This window comes from Myxine glutinosa, chromosome 9, assembly GCF_964187855.1.
Source record: "Myxine glutinosa chromosome 9, kmMyxGlut1.1, whole genome shotgun sequence".
In the NCBI taxonomy this organism is placed as follows: domain Eukaryota; kingdom Metazoa; phylum Chordata; class Myxini; order Myxiniformes; family Myxinidae; genus Myxine; species Myxine glutinosa.
This window is the reverse complement of record NC_136269.1, coordinates 40,740,585-40,761,040: the sequence shown is the minus strand read 5'-3', so window position 1 is coordinate 40,761,040 and position 20,456 is coordinate 40,740,585. Positions and strand designations below refer to the sequence as shown.

Sequence of the window (20,456 nt, the reverse complement as noted above, 5' to 3'; positions counted from 1 at the left end):
TTAAGGTCAAAGTAAAGGATCGTGGAGTCATCGACCATGGTTTCACTCTTGTTGGGGCTAATCAGGACGACATAACACATAATTATTTACATGTGACCATGATAATCATCGATGACCTGCTCTGCTCTTTTTATTATTCACCCATGATATGGTATTGTATGTGTGGGGGAGAGCGAGTGTGTGTGCTGGTTCGTGTTTTTCCAAGCACGAGCATGGCTGGGTTTGTGTCCGTGTTGGACATGGTGACGAATGGGTTGCATGATTAGGGGTGTCTGCTTTGGGTGTTGTACACGTTGTACACGTTGTACACGTTGTACACGATTGGCATGGTGTTGGGCATGGCGCTGTTTTTTGCTCACCTTATTCATCTGTTTGTACCATCCAGTTTTTAGCTCACCTGGAACGAAGTTCAGCGGAGCTTATGCAATGGCACGTCGTCAGTCAGTCAGCCAGTCCGTCAGCCAGCCCATCAGCCAGTCCGTCAGCCAGTCCGTCAGCCAGCCCATCAGCCAGTCCGTCAGCCAGCCCGTCAACCAGTCCATCAGTCAGCCCATCAGCCAGCCCATCAGCCAGTCCGTCAGCCAGCCCGTCAGTCAGTCCACCAGTCCATCAGTCAGCCCGTCCATCAGCTAGTCCGTCCGTCAGCTAGTCCGTCAGTCAGCCAGCCCATCAGCCAGTCCATCAGTCAGCCCGTCAGCCAGTCCATCAGTCAGTCCGTCAGTCCACCAGTCCACAAGTCTGTCAGTCAGTCCATCCGTCAGCCAGTCCATCCGTCAGTCAGCCCGTCAGCCAGTCCATCCGTCAGTCAGCCCGTCAGTCAGTCCATCAGCCAGTCCATCCGTCAGCCAGCCTGTCAGTCAGCCCTTCAGTCTGTAAACACTTTAAACTTCTTCTCCAAAATCGCCGATAGGATTGCGACCAAATTTGGAACAAATTATATTTGTTGTGTTGTGACTATAGTTTGTTTAAGGAATTTAAAAGTCAGGGTTTAAGGGGTCTACCGGGGGTCAAAGTGCATCCAGGTTTGACCCCTCAAAATAGGAATTTGCTTTTTTCTCTGAAACTACACACAATATTTTGATGAAACTTGATCAGAACCTTCATCACCCATAATGTTCCAAAGTTTATTCATGGCACGAAGAAAATCAAAGTTTAAAGGGATCTTTGGGGGGGTCAAAGTGGATCCAGGTTTGACCCCCAAAATAGGAATTTGCTTTCTTCTCTGAAACTACACATACGATTTCAATGAAACTTCACCACAACCTTCATCACCCGTGATGTACTAAAGTTTGTTCACAGCATTAAAAAAAATCGGGCCGTGAGGGGGTGCATGGGGGGGTTGTCCCCAAAAATAGGTATTTGCTTTTTTCTCAGAATATACACAAGCAATTCTGATGAAACTTAACCACAACCTTAATCACCCGTGTTGTACCAGAGTTTGTTCACAGCATTTAAAAAAATATATCGGGCCGTGAGGGGATGCATGGGGAGGGGGTGAGGGGTTGCCCCCCAAAATAGGTATTTGCTCTTTTCTCTAAAACTACAAACACAATTTCAATGAAACTTCACCACAACCTTCATCACCTGTGATGTACCAATGTTTGTTCAAGGCATAAGAAAAATTGGGGTCTGAGGAGGTATACAGGATGGGGAGGGGGTAGGGGTTGCCCCCCAAAATAGGTATTTTTTTGTTTGTTTGTTTAAAGTCTTATGATTATGTTAGTATGATTCTACGTGCTGCCCTGTCTTCTAGAAACCATTAAAATTGGTTTAAAATACCTTTAGTCAGTGTAGTATACTGTTTAGTGTACCAGGAGAGCACCAGGGGTATTGCCCCTATGTTTATTGCCATTCATATCAGAGGTGTGTATTGTGTGGGTATGTCCACGATCCCCCCAGTTGGACCAACCTCTCAGCTCTTGATCTGCCATGCCTCCAAAATCAATTTGTGGCGTTTGTTGGATATTGCGTCATGGACACGGGTCCCATCCAAGTCAAATTTGTGGCCAGTTTGCAAGCAATAATGCGCTGTGGCTGACCATCATCTTTCCCAGCCTAATTGCTCTGCCATGTTCATGTGGCCTTTGTTTCAAACTCTCTGCAATTTCACCAATGTAGAATTGTTCAGTCTCTACATGATGAATGGTAAACTACTCTGAATTTGTCACAAGTTGATGTCCTGTCGTTTAGCTTTGAAATAACATTATGGATGGTGCGTAGAGGCTTGTATGCTACACCAACCTGCGCGCTTATTTATATGTTAACTGCAACGGCATTGCACGTGGTGCTTGCTTGGGAGCCTTGTTGGTGCACATTTCTGTCTACACTGTCGTTGATGATTCGCCAATAGGCGATGAAACTGGTCCGGCGGCTGAGGAGAGCATATAGCGTTGGGATTCTCATGTACATATGTGCTACTTGTGAATGTCTCCATCTGTAGAGGAACCCGGGTATGGTTTGAAATAGCAAAGGGCTTACCTGGTGTAACATTTCTTGGTGGTTTTATGCAGCTTTCTTTGGCTGGAAGAGTATTGGAGTCAAAATATACAATGAAAAAGCCTGGTGTTGGCTTAGCGGTTAGGGTGCCGGCTTGGGACCCTAGGGTCCAGAGTTTGAATCCCGGTCGATCGTTGAATTAACGCCAGGGGGGTTGACTCAGCCTGTCATCCTTCCGAGGTCGGCAAATTGAGTACCAGCTTGCTGGGATGAATGAGCCATTCGGGTATCCTGTGTTGGAGTTGCGACCCTTCCAGGATTGTGCCCAATAGCCAAGGAGACTGCTTCGGCAGCCCTATGCATCATCACGGTGCAAAATGGAATGGTCATCATCATCATCATATATGACGAAAACCTCACAATTGACCACTTGGCGTTTACAGTGTGGTCCAGCAAGGCAAAATATGCTTATAATGCGTCTCAAAAATTGTTTTTTTCCAGATGAAAGTACGTGTATCACTCTGTGGAAAATACCACCACTTCAAATTGCCTACCGAAGGTGGGCAGAGATGGGGAATCCCGCACAGTGGGTGGGATGCGCCTATGCTAGTTGTACTTGGTGTGTGAGCGGGAAGGCGTTAGGCATAAAAAATAGGCGCATGGGCCCAGCAGTAGTGGGGGTTGATGGAAACAAATTTTCTATGTAAATGTGTATCCGTGCATCACCTCTCGCAGTGGGAGAGTATTACAGGTCTCAGCGGTTTACAGTATTGTAATACTAGTACTTGCAGTTTGCCCAACTTTCAGGTGGATGGATTTTTGAGTTATTTGCTGAATATGCTGCATTGCAATAAAACCAAATGGCTGTTTGTGTGGTGTCACTTTCTGGCTCAAACTCCAAGATTTCCAAGAATCTTGAACAAGGACCTGTGCTGCAAGAATTCCAAGACTTTATGTCGGGCATACATTTGAGCCTTTAGTCAAAGCTACAGCAGTTGAAAGTGAGGACAGCAGCACGGTTGGCGACAAACACCTACCTACCGCGTTTTTCGGCTTCCGGTACTTATTGTATTTTTCAGTTTTATCACATGAGTCGCTGTATGAAAACCTTCTGGAATCGATAACTACTTGGCCAATTTCCATATGTGCTCTGTATTTTATGCACTCCTAAACTACTGGACGAATTAAGTTGATAAGTGGTGGTTGTACTCTGGGTGTGCACGGGAACATTCTTCGCAGTTGTCAGGACAGCTTGTGTGTTTTTACACTTGTGTGTTTCAGGATAGCTTGTGTGTTTCAGGATAGCACCGACAACTTGTGTTTTTACGTTTATGTTAAAGTGGGGGATTAGTATGGCAGATAGGTGTAGCAATTGTGCCTTTGATGATACAAGCATGGCATTTGGCACACAGAATATGTCCTAAGAAAGATATTTGGCTATAGGGCCATCGCAGATTTGTCCTCTTTTGAAAAATGGCCGCCATTGTTGTCACAGGACAAATCTGCGATGGCCCTATAGCCAAATATCTTCCTTAGGGCATACTCTAACTGTGTGCCAACTCTCGTGCTTGTGTCATCAAAGTCACAATTCTCCCAAATATTTCACCTATCTGCCTTACTAGATTACCATACATGAGAATGAATGATCAAATCTACTAATGCACACACGCACTGCTGGACAGAAAAAGATACTAAAATTATACAATTTTAATCCCTTACTCGATCATGCAGAAAGTGGTGTGTAACAGGTACTTAATCTTGGCTGGCCCTAGTCTTTTTGGGATCAGATACTTGCAGCATAAATACGTGTTTAAGAAACGCCTTGCATTACTTCTTGTCTATTTTCCAATCTCTGTACTTGTCATCTCTTTACCAGTCCACTGAAAATGGGCAATGCAGGCGGTTATCCGTTATCAAAGGCTGCCAAGTGTCCTGTCAGTTTGCTGTAAACTAAAAAAATGCCTTTCTTGTCTGAGAAACAAGTGGACTGGATCGGTGGCTGACAAAATTACAACAAATTTACCTATAATAAAGCTTGGAACAAGAGTAACGTTCTAAAGGTTTTTCTTTTGGAGCCTAATACTTTGAACACATAAAACAGGCCAACAAGAAACAAGTTCAAATGGCATGTTCTGTGTAAAATAGCTTTGGGTATCCTAATATCGATGTACACATTTGTCGATGAACAGTATTCGATAGAAAATAGAGAAATGCAATGCATGTTTATTACCATGTTGACATGTTAACAGGGTTTATACTCCTAATGGTAGCTGGAATTCCACGACATTGCATGACCTTTTCCATGGCCTGTATATATTTTTTCCAGGATCTAACAGCATCTTAAGTTGAAGAAAAGTAGCAAGTTTACACTACCTGGAGAATATCCACAACCAGAAGATAACCTTCACCCATGTTAGGCACATGACCAATAAAACCTATAAATGAAAAACCTATAAAATACACAGATATGGCATTATTTAACATTTTCTATTGTTGTGTTTGTGGGGGGGGGGGGGGGGGGGGTGGGAGGTAGGCAATGATTACCTTAGATAGAGCAAGATAGAATTGTATAGGTAGTGTGCTCCAACTGTCGTGAAGAAGAACCCCCATGTACATAAGTAGGAAATTCGTTTAGACCGGATGTCGTGTAAGTGTGTATGTTCGTTCCCATCATGAGGGGTGGGGTTATGTTAATTAGTTAGGGATTATGGGTAATTAATCCTTTTTATGTAATGGCCTCTGTTATTTTTTCTTTGTTCCTAATGACAATGCAGCACACACATATAGCAAGAAATCGCGCATTTATAACACTAAATAAACACTAATCGGAAACAGGACATTCAACCACTGACAGGTGATGACATCAAGCAGGCAAGTCCGGGCGGCCACGCCCCCGAAGAGCAGTGATTGGTCAGGACCACCAAGAGCGATGAGATGGCACTAGCTGATAGGAGCGGACACGCATGTGGCGTCGGATGACGTCAGAGCCTTGAGTACAAAGGAGTTGGAGAGCTGACATTTTCTCTCTCATTTTCTGGGTTTGGTGGCGAACGGTCGTGTTCCTGACATTTTGTCTCTTTGGTTTGATCGCTCTCTCTGGGCTGGCCTCCATAGCGAACTGTCACACATACGGTGCGCTCTTGAACGAGGGAAATTCATTGAGAACGGTCACGATTTTATATCTCTCTCTGCTTCGGGATGTCGCAACAAACGGTCGAAGTTCATGAGCGCTCTTGGCTTTCTCCCGGCTTGTGGACCAGAGGTGAACGGTCGCCGATAAGCTCTTGCGTTGGAACATTGGTGCCGTGCAGCCACAGTTCATAGGGCTGTTGCGCTGGGAGATGTGGGTGCTGGTGAGGCGGACGACGAGGATGAGCACGGCTGAGTGAACAAGGGCGCGCTGACGCCTACTTCCCGCCAGGGCTTTCGAAGACATCCGGTGCACCGGTGCAGGTAAGTGCTCGCGGCCCTTCCCCCACTCCTCCCTCACCTCCCCCCACCCCCTCCACACGTATAAAGAAGATCTGCCATTGACCGAATGCCTCAAGGAGTTAAAGCTCGTTCGGTCATCCGTCGCCCTGTGGTGTTCACTACAGGGTAGACACGACAATATAATTAGTTACCTTTAAAAGAATATCTTAACTATTTTGACAAAGAAGTGCTGGAATGACCAAAACCTGTGGTTTGACAAAGAAGCGCTGCAGAACTACTCGTATATAAGGATTAGCCTCTTAATATTACACATTCTCTGACTTGTGTTGTGTCGCATATGTTCATCTGTTTGTCCATGTGTGCGGAGGGGTGTGGGAGGGGGGGGGGGGCTTTAGGGGGGAAAGGCAGTTAGCTCTACACTATGAGGCTTACATCATGTAAAAAAAACAAACAGACATTTCAATCAACTGCCTGAAGTGAAAATCGATGTTTTATTGTTTTTAAAAATCCTCTTTTTCAAGTTTTTTCCATGCTTTTTCACAACATACACTAAGCTTCCAGGACTTCCCAAGCCTGGAAAACATCATATTAAAATTCCATGACTTTTCAGGACCTGTATGAACTTTGGTTAATGAGAAGCATTGAAAAAAGGATAATATGAACTGGCAAACGTCATATGAATCGAATACAACGATGACTTCTTTGGGTCAGCCAATGAAGGTTTTTGGCTCAAGTTTTTTTTGATGCACCGGCTGACCATACGTGACGTTCCACTGGAGCCAATTTGGTGAAAGTGATGCTGATACCTCACTCACTCACTCTTTGCAAATGACACTGTGGCATATTTAACCTCTATCAGCCAATACTACAGATGGGAAACCCAGCTTAACATCCATTCCTTGGAGGGTGAACTCTGTGATGCAACGACCCACTTGTGAAGCCCCATTCTGATCGTTTATATCGTGTCATGTATTAAACTTTTAGACTAGACATCTGGGCACCAGCTGTCTACTCTAAGACCTGTGCACCATCCTGGAAGACCAGCACTTACCTGTGCACCATCCTGGAAGACCAGCACTTACCTGTGCACCATCCTGGAAGACCAGCACTTACCTGTGCACCATCCTGGAAGACCAGCAATTACCTGTGCACCATTCTGGAACACCAGAGAATCCTCTGAATATTATCCATTAATTGGCAGAAAAAAACGAAAATAGTTAAATAATTGTTGTCCAAAGCAAAATGAAATAACGAACTTCTATTCAAAATCAAATATGTTTTCATTAGAAAAATGCTTTTTATTGCATTGTTAATAAATGTTTAAATAAACCAATAAATGAATTGATGAGTCAAAAAGCATTTCCATAAATTGTGCTATTTTGTACGATTGAACTCTAAAATGGTTCAGTTACAAGATATTCACAAATTCGCAAAACTTTCATGGAAGATTTAAGACAGGAATATCCATCATCATAAATCAGTGCCCAGTTAGTTTGGGGGTAGCGGTTCATAGAGCATTCATGTAGGATTGGCCAAACGTTATCACAAAATGGCCAGGCCCGATATGAAACAGAAATGCTTCCTTTGAGGAGCAATGGGAATTGAACCGACACCGGTGAGCGCTTTCCCCAACCCGCCACTAGGCCCACACAGGACATTCATATAAAACAGGAGGGAATTTGTAAGAATATATTTACGATTATCTATACAGTGTCTGTGGGCGCACCTGCCTTTCAATTCATTTTAGTTCCAATCTCAGGTTTCTTGACGGACATTTAGAAGTCACATACAAAGCTTCAATTGACACTACGTGGAGCAAGCACATATCTCATTCCTGAAGATTATATATTAGTGAGATAGCTGGGTTTTATTGGAATACGAGAGCAATATGGTGAATGTACTAAGACACGTTTGGTTTTCAGACTTCGGCTCACAATCTCTGTCTAGAGTAATAACCATACTACTACCACTACCACCACCACCACCACCGCCCCCACCTTTTTTAAAGGCACCAATTATTCCCACAGTGAGGGAACGTTTTTGCCCAAAGTCTTTCACAAACTGGCTGACCAGACCAGCCGTTTAAACCGAAGGTGTCAGGTATTGGGAATTTGGACAGGGTTCCGGCGAATAACCGTCCGACCACTGTATCCAAATTTGAAAGAATGACCAGCCAATCATTTTACTGAATGACATCACCAAACAGAATAGGGGTAGTTAAGTAATCTTCACGTGTGAATTGTGAGAATTAATTGAATGCACCAGATAACAGTAAAATGTGTGACTTACTTGAATGTGGATTGCAGTTTGGAAGCTTGCATTTAGAGTGAAGAACATGGTCTTTCAAAGCCATCAAAAGCACATATACAAAAATTAATTTAGAATGCCTCTGGAATGGAAAGATTCCTTTTGCAAGAAAGCTTAATGAAGAGGGACGGTAAAGTGTTTATTACCGACCTTGCACATAACGCACTCAACCTTAAAATGAAATACTTCACTGATGTCTTGAAAGTCATCTATTAGGGCCTAAGGGAGAAGGGAAGGGTGATGGGGGTGAGTGGGACGGGGGCAGAACTTGGTTAAAGGAAATACAAAATATCGTGTGAATAAAGCACGTTCTTTAAACAGGAACTTTCAGTGAGGACTTTGATGGTAGAACAGCAGGTACAGTGAGCGGAGCCAGAGGGTAGTAGAGATAGATTAGCTCTACACAGTCAGCTTGCATTTGTTGACTACTACCTTATATTGACATTACACACATTGAAGATTGTTATCGGTAAATATCAAGAAGAAAAATCTTGTTTACCATTATTGATGTCCACTACTGAGTAATGAAATGGAATGTGTGCACATCTGATGATGGACAAAACAAGAAAGTTTCCCCAAATCTTCTTCCATTTTGTATTTAATCAGATTTAATGGGATGAGTGCATGTTCTTCATCCATCTTACCTGAAACTTGTTTTTCATAGAATCATCAAAGCTTGCAGACAAGTCTCCAATACACCAAGCCAAGGTGACGTGAAAGGACGGTTCCTGCAAAATAGTGATAGGCCAATCTGTTTGCACCTCTGATAGCCAAACAGGTGACAGCAGCAGCTTGTACGGAGAAGGAAAACGCATCGGTATTGCATATCTAACTCCGGCTCGAAATAGTACGTTTGAAAGCTTCACAAAAGGCAAATAAAAAGGCCTTGGCATACCTCGTAAAATGAAGGGAGGCGGAACTCATGTAAAGCCTCATTCACCTCGGTCACCAGGTTTTCCAGTTGATTATTTCCTCCAGTCACTGCCAAGCCAAGGAATGTGCTGAAGCAAGTGACGTGGTATTAGGGAGACTGAGTGGAACAAGGCCTTAAACGAACACCAAAACATCAAACTATGTAAGGAATCCTTACCGCGTTCTCTCTTCGTTTGTGTAAATATTAACTTTATTTGCAACAAAGGAAAACCTGCAAGAAAATTACATCAGCATTAGCGCAACGTTCAAATGCGAAACCCAGAGCACGTATTAAGAAATACACATCATAATACTGTCAGACCCAAAAAATAACATAAAACGGATGTAAATAATTAATCTATTAAAAAAAACTCCATGATGAAACCTGTCTGTCTGTGAACAGGATATCTCAAATAGTTGTGGATGGATTCAGACAAAGTATGGTGGAGAGGTTGGGTGTGTGACAAGGATGAAATGATTAGATTGTGGTGAAGATCTGGGTGCTAGAATATTTTAAGTGATTCTTCACCATTGGGAGATGGGGCCAAAACTTAAAAAAAATACCCGGTCTAGGCTCGTGGGAGAACGAGGATACAGAACAGATCAGGACATCACATAACAAAGGGAACAGCAAGAGAAAGGGGAAATGCCAACAGCAGGGCGGAGGGAGAAGGTAGACAGAGATGGACAAACAAGGAATGCAGGTAACGATGAGGGCCTGGGGAGAACACGAGGGGTTTACAAGATGGATACATCAGCAACATTTTGAGAAGGATGGGAGGGATTTAACTGGTGTAGAAAAGATCAGGGCTTTGGACGGGGTGGTGAACACTTAAGATGGTGGCAAACAGCTGCCTTGAAGACTCGGAGGGGAGAATGAGATTGAAGAGAGTGTTGAAGGCAGTTCCACAGGTAGGAAAAGAGGAAAAAAATGAGCGTAGGTGCACAGTGGTTATGGATTTAGGCAGTTTCAATATGAGGGGGTTGCTGGTGGGACCAGGGTTTGCGGTACGGTCCTTTTGGAGAGAGACAATGAGTGTGTGGGATTTCTGAGGGTTAAAAACATATTCCAAGTGTTTGACCAGTTTGTGATTTTGTCAAGGTCTGTAGAGAGGGAAGAGGCTGCTGCCTGCCTGTCTGTCTGCCTGCCTGTCTGAAGGATGAGAGATGTCACGGCAAAATATGAAGAGAATTTTATGGAGAGTCAGTGAGATCGATTAGGAATAGGATGGGGGCCTAGAACACTGCCATGGGAGACTCCAGCCTGGACAGGGAGAGAAGAAAGGATTCCATTTTGAGCCACACATTGGCTACGAGAGCGGAGGAAGTCAGTAATCCAAGAGTGGAGTTGGCCTTGGATTGCACAGGCAGACAGTTTGGACTTTTCAGATTGAATGCCTTCCTCCTCCCTTCTCTCGTCCTAACAGGATTAGGGATGAATGGGGGAATGGATGTTGAGAAAGGTAAATGTGATTGAAGTGCGTGGCCCAAAATTTATAGTGATGATGATTGAGTGACATGGGGTGAAGTGGGTGTTGATGAAGAGGAAGCATCCTCCTCCCCCCTGTGGAGATGAATCCCCGTTTTCATGGACGGACATTTGGTGAATGACGGACAGACAGACGTGCAACAGACAGACAGACGGACGGACATTTGGTGAGTTATATTAAGATTGAGGTAGGTAGAGGTGCGATTAGGCCATCGATTCGGCTATTGGTGGATGCGACCGCTGTAACATTTTACTTGTTCACCTTTATTCCCAACATGCTATACTTTGTAACTATAAGCATAATCATACTCAATCGAAGAGATGCATACTGCTGTCACTTACAAATGTGAAAGCTGGTGAGTCCAAGTACAGGATATACAGGGAGAATGAGCTTACAAATGTGCAGGGCTTAACGACTCAAAACCACTCTCCATCATCTTAGCAGATATACCAAAATAAGATGACAGAGATTTCATTCCTTTGATTTCAGCACAGAATGAAAAATTTCTCATCCCTGGCATAATCATGCTTGGTTTAAGAATACTGCTAATTTATAGGGATTTTGCGAAAAGAAAGTTCAATGTACGGCAAGTATATGCTGGAAAGCAGAGCGCATTTGAAGCGACAACACAAAACGACAACGACGACATTTGACCCTGCTCTCAAATGTTGTGTTTGTGTCCTTCCCCCTCTCTCCCCATCTTGTCTACCGATCCCCTTATTTTTTGTGTTTTATGTGTCGGTTTGACTTTTTGTGTGATGAATGTTAGCTCTTTCACGAGCCTCGATCTTGTATACAAAAAAAAGAAGAAAAAAAAGCACTGTCTAGTGGGTCTAGGAATGCAGTCTAGGAAAATGCAGTTCCTCTATACCATATACACTCTGATATGGTATAGAAGAAGTGCTGCATTAAGCAGTGGAGATTTCAAAAACAAAATCACCTTTTTGTTTTAGGGGCTGGCAGGATGGCCGAGCACATTTGCCTCTAAACGGTCTAGCCTGGGTTCGAATCTCGACCCAGCTATAAACTGTCATCCCAGTGTTTCACAGGAGGAGTGGTCCATCAATGTCTGTGCTGTCCCTCGGATGGATGTCAAACTGGGAGTCCCGTCTATCAGAATTGCGAAGAGTAATCGACCTATCGCCGGCATGCTGGCCAAATTCCTGCGACGATTTCCTTTGTCAGTGGCAACCCATCCAGAATTTTAACCCCAGCCAAAGAAACTGCGACACCCTGTGTAGAGCATGGTTCATGATCTCATCTGATCTGATGTTTTTGTTTTATTTTTTGCATTATTTTGTGCATTTGTCTTAACATGAGTGCCATATAAATGAAGACGAAAATAAATTTGCATTAAAAACCGTGTGACAATGGTAACATGCCTAGAGAATGAATGAAGAAGTTCACGCAACGACTCAACGAATGGGGCGATCCAGTGGTGGCGAAGCACCACCGTGTGTGAAAGGCTCACGTGGAAGCCATCCTGACGAGAGAAATGACCCAAGGTGGCAGTGACATCCAGCAACCGATCGACAAATTCATTCAGATCCTCTCCACCTGCACCTGTTAAACAGCAGGAAGATGTAGTCTGCATTTGTTACAATGTTATAGGATACATACATATTCCTCAACAGATTGCTCTTTTCAAAAATGTTGAATGGACTTTTTATATAATCTCAAAAATTCAAATAATTTTGTGAGTAACCAAGTTGGACATAAAGTCACCAACAAACAGATACACTTCAATACCCAACAGGTGGACAGACATGTTTGCCCAGGTTTAAAAGGAAGGTTGAAGCTCCATGTAGATTATTTCAAGATAAGTGGCAAGAAACTTCAATTCACTGACATTGTATTTTAAAAAACAAGCTAAGTATTAGTAAAAGTGTGATTGCAAAGAAATTCATGCAAATGAGAAAAAAAAAACATTTTGTAGCACTTGTAACTATGTATATTTATCTTAGGTTATTTACTCACATACAAAGTCTAGGCTCATGGAAGATGCTGGTAAAAGGCAATGAACTGACAGTGCGGCAGTGGAGCAACATTCAGATGCAAAAAGAGGATCAACGAAAAAGGAGAAAGAGACGCGGGAAGGAAACACAGCAACCTGAAATTAGATGGGAATATGTAGGGGAGGGTTAATGAGGATGGAGAGGATTATGGGTATGATTGGAGCATGACATGCGATGGAGATGTCCTGTCAATTTGAAGCCATGGAGAGACAAATGGGATTATTGAACAGTCTCCAGAAAGAAGTTCCACAAATGATATAAAAGAGGAGCAAAGGAGTGGAGTTTACTTCTTTTCAGCTGAAAACAGCTCAAGATTTCGCCATAAAAATCCCAAGCTGACTATAGAGAGGAAAGATCCGCCACTAGATGGCAATGTCGGCACACAGTTTGTTCCGGGAAGTTACGGCGTAAAGTTTTGGGTTATCTGGTGTGTCCGTCTGTATGTGCGTGTGTGATTTATGTGTGCGACAACCAAACCAAATGGCTGTGTCACTCACACTCTCACACACACACACACACACACACACACACACACACACACACACACACACACACACACACACACTGCATTAAAAACTGTTTTAACAAGAGTCTAATGTGTAAATATATAACTTGCAATGCGTCTGCGCTGGAGAGAAAATTGTGTTTTAAGGCCTGCATGTGACAGTGGATTATAACATTATAAAAACAATGAATTTTGATGGTACACAATGCAATTGGACGTATAAAAGACTTTGTAGATGTGCTTGCGGGTGCTACAAACAAGGGGTTTCAAGGTGGCTGTTCACCTTCTCCCCAGGTCACCCTTCCACTCTGTTCTGTGTTCTAGCTCTTCCATGAGCCTTGACATTGTATACAAAAAAGCTTGGACTTGCTAATCAGGAATACAAGTTTTAATGACCATATTGCTTTCGATCAACGTTTCCACAAGTATATAGTACATAACTTACAAATGGAGCTACAAATTATACATAACATGAAGGAATGTAGCTGACGTGGCCATTTAAAGGATACTCTTAGATGCTGTCCTGTTTCTGTTATTGCCAGAAGGGAACATACACAAAATGTCTTTTAACACTTTCACCCATAAGAATGAATGGAATGCCAAAGCAGAATGAATGCCAAAGTTGTTTAATTGTCAATGCGAATGTAACTTAGAAGTTGCTATATACTGTATGTGTTTTCTTTTTTACCCCTCGCACGATCCCCTCGCAAGATCCCAATTCCTTCTATATAAACGTGTATTGTATAGTGCCTCCTGGTGGAAGCTGGTAGCCACAGGCATCATCTAAGTGGGGAATTAACCAGGCCCTATGGGCTGGTTACTTGCGAGTAAAAAACAAGAAACATACACAAGTCACATATTGCTTCATATACAGTCGTGGCCAAAAATATTGGCATCCTTGCACTTTTTCAAATAATGCACCATGTCTTCCAGAAAATTGTTGAAATAAAAAAATATTTTGGTATCCACATATGTATTTTTTTGGATTGCAGTGGAACAAAACAAAAAAAGGTGAAAAATACTAAATCTTAGCTTATTCCACACAGAAATCCTAAAATGGCCCGGACAATATTATTGGCACCTTTTAGAAGTTGTTAGAAATAATTACATTTCAAGCAGCTGATTCTCCTTTATTTTGGAATTGAACTCACCTATGGTGAGTTGCAGGTGCCTGCAATATAAAATCACTCATTCAACCAGTTTGAATAGAGAAAAGGAGTCATTCTGCTGTTTTGTGTCACTGTGTGTACCACAATGAGCATGGAGAAAAGAAAGAAAACGAGAGAATTGTCTGAGGAGGTCAGACACAAGATTGTAGCCAAGAATGGACAATCTCAAGGCTACAAGTCCATCTCCAGAGACCTTGATGTTCCTGTGTCCACCGTACGCAATGTTATCAGGAAGTTTAAGGCCCATGGCACTGTCGCCAACCTCCCGGGACATGGCCGCAAGAGAAAACTTGATTGAAGATTGCAGCGTAGGATTGCTTGAATGGTGGAGAAAGCACCTCGATCAACTGTCAAACAGATTCAAGCTGACCTTCAGACACAAGGTACGACAGTTTCAACTCGCACCATCCATCACTAACTCAATAAAAGGGAGGCGGGATGGGGGCCGTCGTTCTATGGTAGGAGACCCAGGAGGACCCTACTGCTGAGAGAGGAGTTTGCCAAAACACATACTCCTGGCTCTGGGGGGTTGCTTGTGTACATCTCTCTTCTACGGCCAAACTTTTGATTTTCCTGTTCTATATGTTGAGACCCTTGGAAAAAATCTGGGTAACACTCCCAGATCAAGTACGTTTTTTCTGCACACCCCAATACGTGATTATGACTTGAGGCCAATTAGCCGAAATAGCAAAATTCAGTTTTCATGGAATAATTCAAGAGTAGGCAGCTTTAGATTCAAATGTAACATTTATTTATCATGTTTAGACATAACTAACACATTTTTAGCATGGTTCAATACTATAAACTGTCTTTTTTAGAAAAAAAACCGTCATTTAGCTTTTTTTTCTCCAAAAATCACTTTCAGTTTGAAAGGCGCTCAAAATCCGATCACCTCTCATACACCCAATTATGTAGATAAAGCAACCAAAATTTGTCAGAAGCTTCCTTATGAAGCCCTTTAATAGGGATAAACATGGGTTTCTTTGTGGCTTATCAGTCTTTCACATTTTATATTTTCAGCATATGGTCCGACCTTGCCGATTTTTACAGCCGTACAAACGTAACTAATATCCATTTTTTGTTTTTCAGGCGTGGCCGCTGACGATGGAGTCTGTTACTCTCTCAGGACCGCCCGAAGACAGTTCGTTTGATGCGACTAACTGCATCATCTGCCAGAAAAGCGCGGGGGATAAAACTGTGAGCACAACTAATGGTTGCAAAAGGATACGAGAAGCAAGTTACATCCACAATGATCAAGTTTCCAAACGGCTTAAGCTGGTTAAAGGATATGGGTTTGTTTATCATGTGACCAATGACTGTTACAAAAAATACACCATGACTTCAGTTCTCAATAGGAAAAGGAAGAGTCTCGCTGTATGCCAAGACCTGTCCCGTTCTGAGCAGGAAGAAGATAGAAGTACTCGTTCTAAGGCCGTCCGACAGCCACCGAATACAGAGACGTCCACAACAGCCTTACGTCAAGTGAAGTGTATTATCTGTGACAGTAAATCACACAAACAACAGTACACGAAATATCGCATTAGTGAATCAGGCCGTGCTTCAGCCTTTCTGGCTGCGACAAACTTCTTTCAAGATGATGTGTTCACCCGAACGTGCGACCTTCAAGATGCGCATTCTGTGTTTGGAGCAGATCTGTACTACCACAGGGACTGCATGACTAAATACTTGTATAAGTATGACTCTCGTGATAAAGCTTCCATACCAAAAGTGTCTGAGAAACAGCTTACTTGGAATCAGGTTGTTAAAGAGTTAGAGCAAGGCCTAAAAGAAGGGAGGGGTTATGAACTTAGTGCTATCAATCTATCAATTTTTCATAATAGAGATGTAAAAGTTTTCTTGTTGAACACTTTTGGTAATGAGATTGATTTTACATATCCCAGTTCGTTCAAAAAATCAATGATGGTATTCAGTGTTCCAAAGAAAGTGTTAGCTGAGCGCATTCGTTCCCTTGATCCTGTTCAGGTATGCGCTGGTGTGATTAGGAAGGCTCTAGATGAGTATGATTTTGGCCTTGACGATAGCTTTTGTGATGCGCATGATCTAAAGCATTCCTTGAGCGAGATGAATATCCCTGAACCTGTACTACGTTTTTTCAGTCATTTGTACAATTTCAATCCTGACACATATGCAAAAGCAGCCGAAGCTGTCATGACAGAAAGTGATGAACCAGTTGATGAGGATGAAGAAGATGATGATGACTACGATACCGGTAGCAAGCCATCAGGTAACAGCCTCTCCACACAGCGTTGCAGAAAGATACAATCTGTCTTCCAAGTCATGTACTATATCCATCACTGCGGTAGAAAGAGAACTCCAATGCATATTATGAATGCGGAATCAGTTCATGGTCTTGGGCGTGGTGGCAAAATTGTAACTACAGTTCTAAACCACGGAGGACTAGCAATCAGCTACCCGGAGCTGCGTAGGTACCAACATGACCTTGCCACGTTTACAGCACAGCACAACAACGATCGCGTTTCACTGCCGTCACACTTTGATCCTGGGCAATTCACCTCCGATGCAATTGACAACTGGGACCATGAGGGGGCAAATGTATCTGAACATGACACTGTGACTGTTCTACACCAAGACAAACCCCCGTCGTCGACCAGTAAACCAAAGATTTCTGACACGCAGGTCACACATGGTCCACAGTCATTCAGTTTAATATTAAAATGCCAGGTACTGTCCGACTTTCACAAGCCTGCACGCCGTGCTGACATCCCAGCAACTTACAAAGTGGCCGAACTGCCTTACACTTCCTCCGAAGCCGATGCAGCAAAACTGAAGGATATTTCTTGGTCCCTCGCACGCTTGAACGTCATGCATGATGAAGTGTCCATCTACCCCGAGTCACAAACAATGCCATCTTGGAGTGCTAGCAACTCTGTTTGGACGGAGGAGGCCATCCCATTAAATAATCTTGCATTTGTGCCTGTTCTGCCGCATCCAGTTACAGAGTACGCGACAGTTTATACGGCTATGAAGAACTTTATGGACATTGGTTCTCAGCTGACTCAAAATGAGATACCAATGTATTGTGATGAAGGTGTTTATTGCATCGTCCGTGATATACAACTGCTGAGACCAGAGGAATTCAGCACCCTGGTTCCATGCCTGGGAACGTTTCACTTAGTGAAAACTGTTTTGAAATGTATTGGCAAACTCCTGGATGGAAGTGGCGTGGACATCACATGGTTGCAGGCTGGTGTTTTTGGTCCAACTGTCATCGAGAATTCTGTTCTACATGGAGGTCACTACAGCCGCTATCTTGAGGGTATGCAGCTCCTTGCTGAAGCCTTTGAACGCCTCCAGTACAAAGAATTCTTCTCCGAGAAAGGCATCGACCAATATACACATGAGCTTGCCATCCTGACGAACCTCCAGTCTAGTGTCAAGGAGAAATGCATCACAGATAGTCAGAAGTATATGGTTCAGTTTGCTGATGCATCAAAAACGTTGGTCGAAGATTTGAACAGATTCATCCAAACACGGTCTGATACCAATGAAAACTTCAAGTTCTGGACTCAGTTCTTGCAAATGATGGATATTGTCCGTGATCTGTTGAGAGCTGATCGTGAAGGGATTTGGGAACTGCATCTTGACGCTGTCCAGCGTGCATTCGATTCGACCAACTACTTGCGATGGTGTTCTCTCTACCTTGAAGACATGCGACGTCTACCTGAGACTGCACCATCAGTTCATGAACAATTTGCCAAAGGCAATTTTTCAATCAGAGAGATACCCGGCCGATTCACCGCTGTTGGAGGAGACCAGAAATTAGAGCAAAGCATTAACCTTTCATCTAAGTGCAGCGATGGAGTCATTGGACATGCAAAGCAAAAACAGTATGTCGCCCATTGGGACCTAATATACCATGAAATGATGGCAGTGAAGAACCTACATCGGCAATACAGTGATGTGATTGACAGGACACATGAGACTTACAGCCACCACGAATCATCTCAAGCCACAACGAACCGCAAAGAAGGACATATTCAGGAGATGATGAGATTCATTGAAGAGAAGGGGTCCCCTCTGTCTCTAGACGCTTCCAAAACACTACAAAACTTTGTGACAAAAGAGGTTATGTCCGATGATATAAAAACTGACATGCTCAATGCCTTTTCAAAAGGAAAAGAGAAGTACCTGAAATTCAGAAAGGAAAGGTTTGTCACCAAGACTGAACGAATAAGCAGTACCATTCACCGCACAAACTTGAAGACGATGAAAACTCTTCGAAAGAAGCCACAGAAGACTACCAAGACGACAGTGAAGGAGATGAACATCGCTGAGAGAAACATAGAAATAGCTCGGGAGCGTGGCCTCACCACTGATGATCTCTTAAAGTACGATGTTGTTCCCTCCCCAGTGTTGTTTGATGATGCAGGAATGATGACTAAACCAGCAAAGAGCCAGCTACTGAAGGAGTTGGAGACGCACCTAAAACCGGAAGAATTTACATATAGTCATCAGAAAGACGCATCATTTGTAGTTGACATCATGGCCACAATCCGAAAGGTTAATGTTACGAAACTCTCCAAATTCAATGACCTTCTATCAAATTTCATGTCATTTTCGGCCATATATCATCGGTTTGGGCAGACTGACTATGTCTTTGACATGTATTCTGATGACCCATCAGTGAAGGACAGCGAGAGGAAAAGGCGAAGTGACACTCTACCCATCGAATATACTTCAATAGAGCCATCAACACCACTACCTAAGGATATGAACACATTCTGGCCTTCCAACAACAACAAACTTCCCCTTGAAAAACTGATCTACAGCCATGTTCGTTCAAATATTGCAAATACCGGTCAGTACCCAACTGTACTCGGACAGGTGACCAGAGAGAACGAGGATTGGAAATGTATGAAAATGCACAACGGAGATGAGAGCGCACTGGTACACCTTCAATCCACATTTGAAGAGGCGGATCTTCGCATACTCCTTCATGTTTTGGACGCGCTCAAAGAAGGACACAAAATATGTGTTGTCATCTCCAATGATACTGATGTAGTTGTTGCCTTGCTCCACCACATGCCTGTCTTTCTCCAACATGACCTAGAGGAGCTGTGGGTACGAGCTGGAGTTGGAGATAGCACTCGGTATGTGCCCCTTCATACCTTGTTCGAGCGCATCGGATGTCAACTCTGTGCTGTTCTTCCTGCCGTACACAGTCTTACAGGATGTGATATCACTAGCAAAGTTGGGACCAAGAAAGCCGCCTTGAATGCCGAGCCAGAAAAGTTATTGAAGCACTTTGGAGGGTTGCCGACCCTTTCTCAGCCTTTGATCAAGAATGCAGAATCCTACTTGGTCAAAGTACTGAAACCAAAAAGCGATGCGAAGAAATTTTCGAACTTGCGTGCGGAGATCTTCCATCATGTCAAAGGGAGTGCTCATCACAACCTGTCACCAACCAGCCAAGGTCTCCTGCCACATATGAAGCGTAGCTTTTTCAATGCCTACAATATCATGCATGCTTTGGAGCTTCATCAAGATTCTGAAAATGTGATCGCACTTAAGCCAGAGGATTGTGGTTATACGCATGACAAGGAACAGCTGATACCTGAGACAACGTGGAAAACTCTAGAATCACATTGGACAGTTGTCTGTTCATGCACTTAAGTGTGCCAGGTCAACATGCCCCTGTAGGACCGCCATAGTCAAATGTGTAAATTTTTGTCATTGCAAAAAGGCTTCCCCTGATGCCTGCAAGAATCCTGTCGCTTGATAAAGAGTACATGTATTGAAGTTGCACGGGTGGTAAATGGTGGTAATTGACAGCACGCGCTTCCTTGTTATGACAGTTATATTGGGTTTGTGGACATGTTATGATTTTAATTCATGAATCCTTAGCTATGTAAGTGTAATAGTTTTGCTTAAGCTGAATTTTGAGCGAAATTTAGTCAACATCATTGCCAGGAGGTGTTTGGTGGCCATTTTGAAATTATGCAAATTAGGTATATTCAAAAGGGGTTGATTATGGTTCCAATGAATAGCTTGCTATCAAAAACCCATACATAGACACCAAAATCAGCCAAATATCACACTTACTTCTAAAGTTAGACCAATTTAACCAATTTTGGTTTATACCGCTTTTTGGGGTAGGGGTAACCTTTGTTAACATTTGACCCCACTGTCACTATACAATATAATGAAT

At 43.1% G+C, this 20,456-nt stretch overlaps 1 protein-coding gene across 3 annotated transcripts in view; it reads right to left on the bottom strand.

Moving 5' to 3' along the window:
• Positions 1-5,194: 5,194 nt before the first annotated feature.
• The window catches only part of USB1 (U6 snRNA biogenesis phosphodiesterase 1), a 30,570-nt gene continuing 15,308 nt past the window's right edge, over positions 5,195-20,456 (bottom strand). For 2 of the 3 annotated variants that reach the window (XM_068129239.2, XM_068129242.2), the window contains 5 exons: positions 11,960-12,140; positions 9,266-9,319; positions 9,071-9,176; positions 8,820-8,903; positions 7,142-8,394 (listed from right to left, as the gene is read on the bottom strand). In XM_068129239.2, the coding sequence (XP_067985340.2) occupies positions 8,290-8,394; positions 8,820-8,903; positions 9,071-9,176; positions 9,266-9,319; positions 11,960-12,140 (530 nt within the window). In that variant the 3' untranslated portion in view covers positions 7,142-8,289. Of the gene's footprint in view, positions 6,027-7,141; positions 8,395-8,819; positions 8,904-9,070; positions 9,177-9,265; positions 9,320-11,959; positions 12,141-20,456 lie in introns of those variants that run through there. The other variant, XM_068129240.2, reaches the window with a different exon arrangement.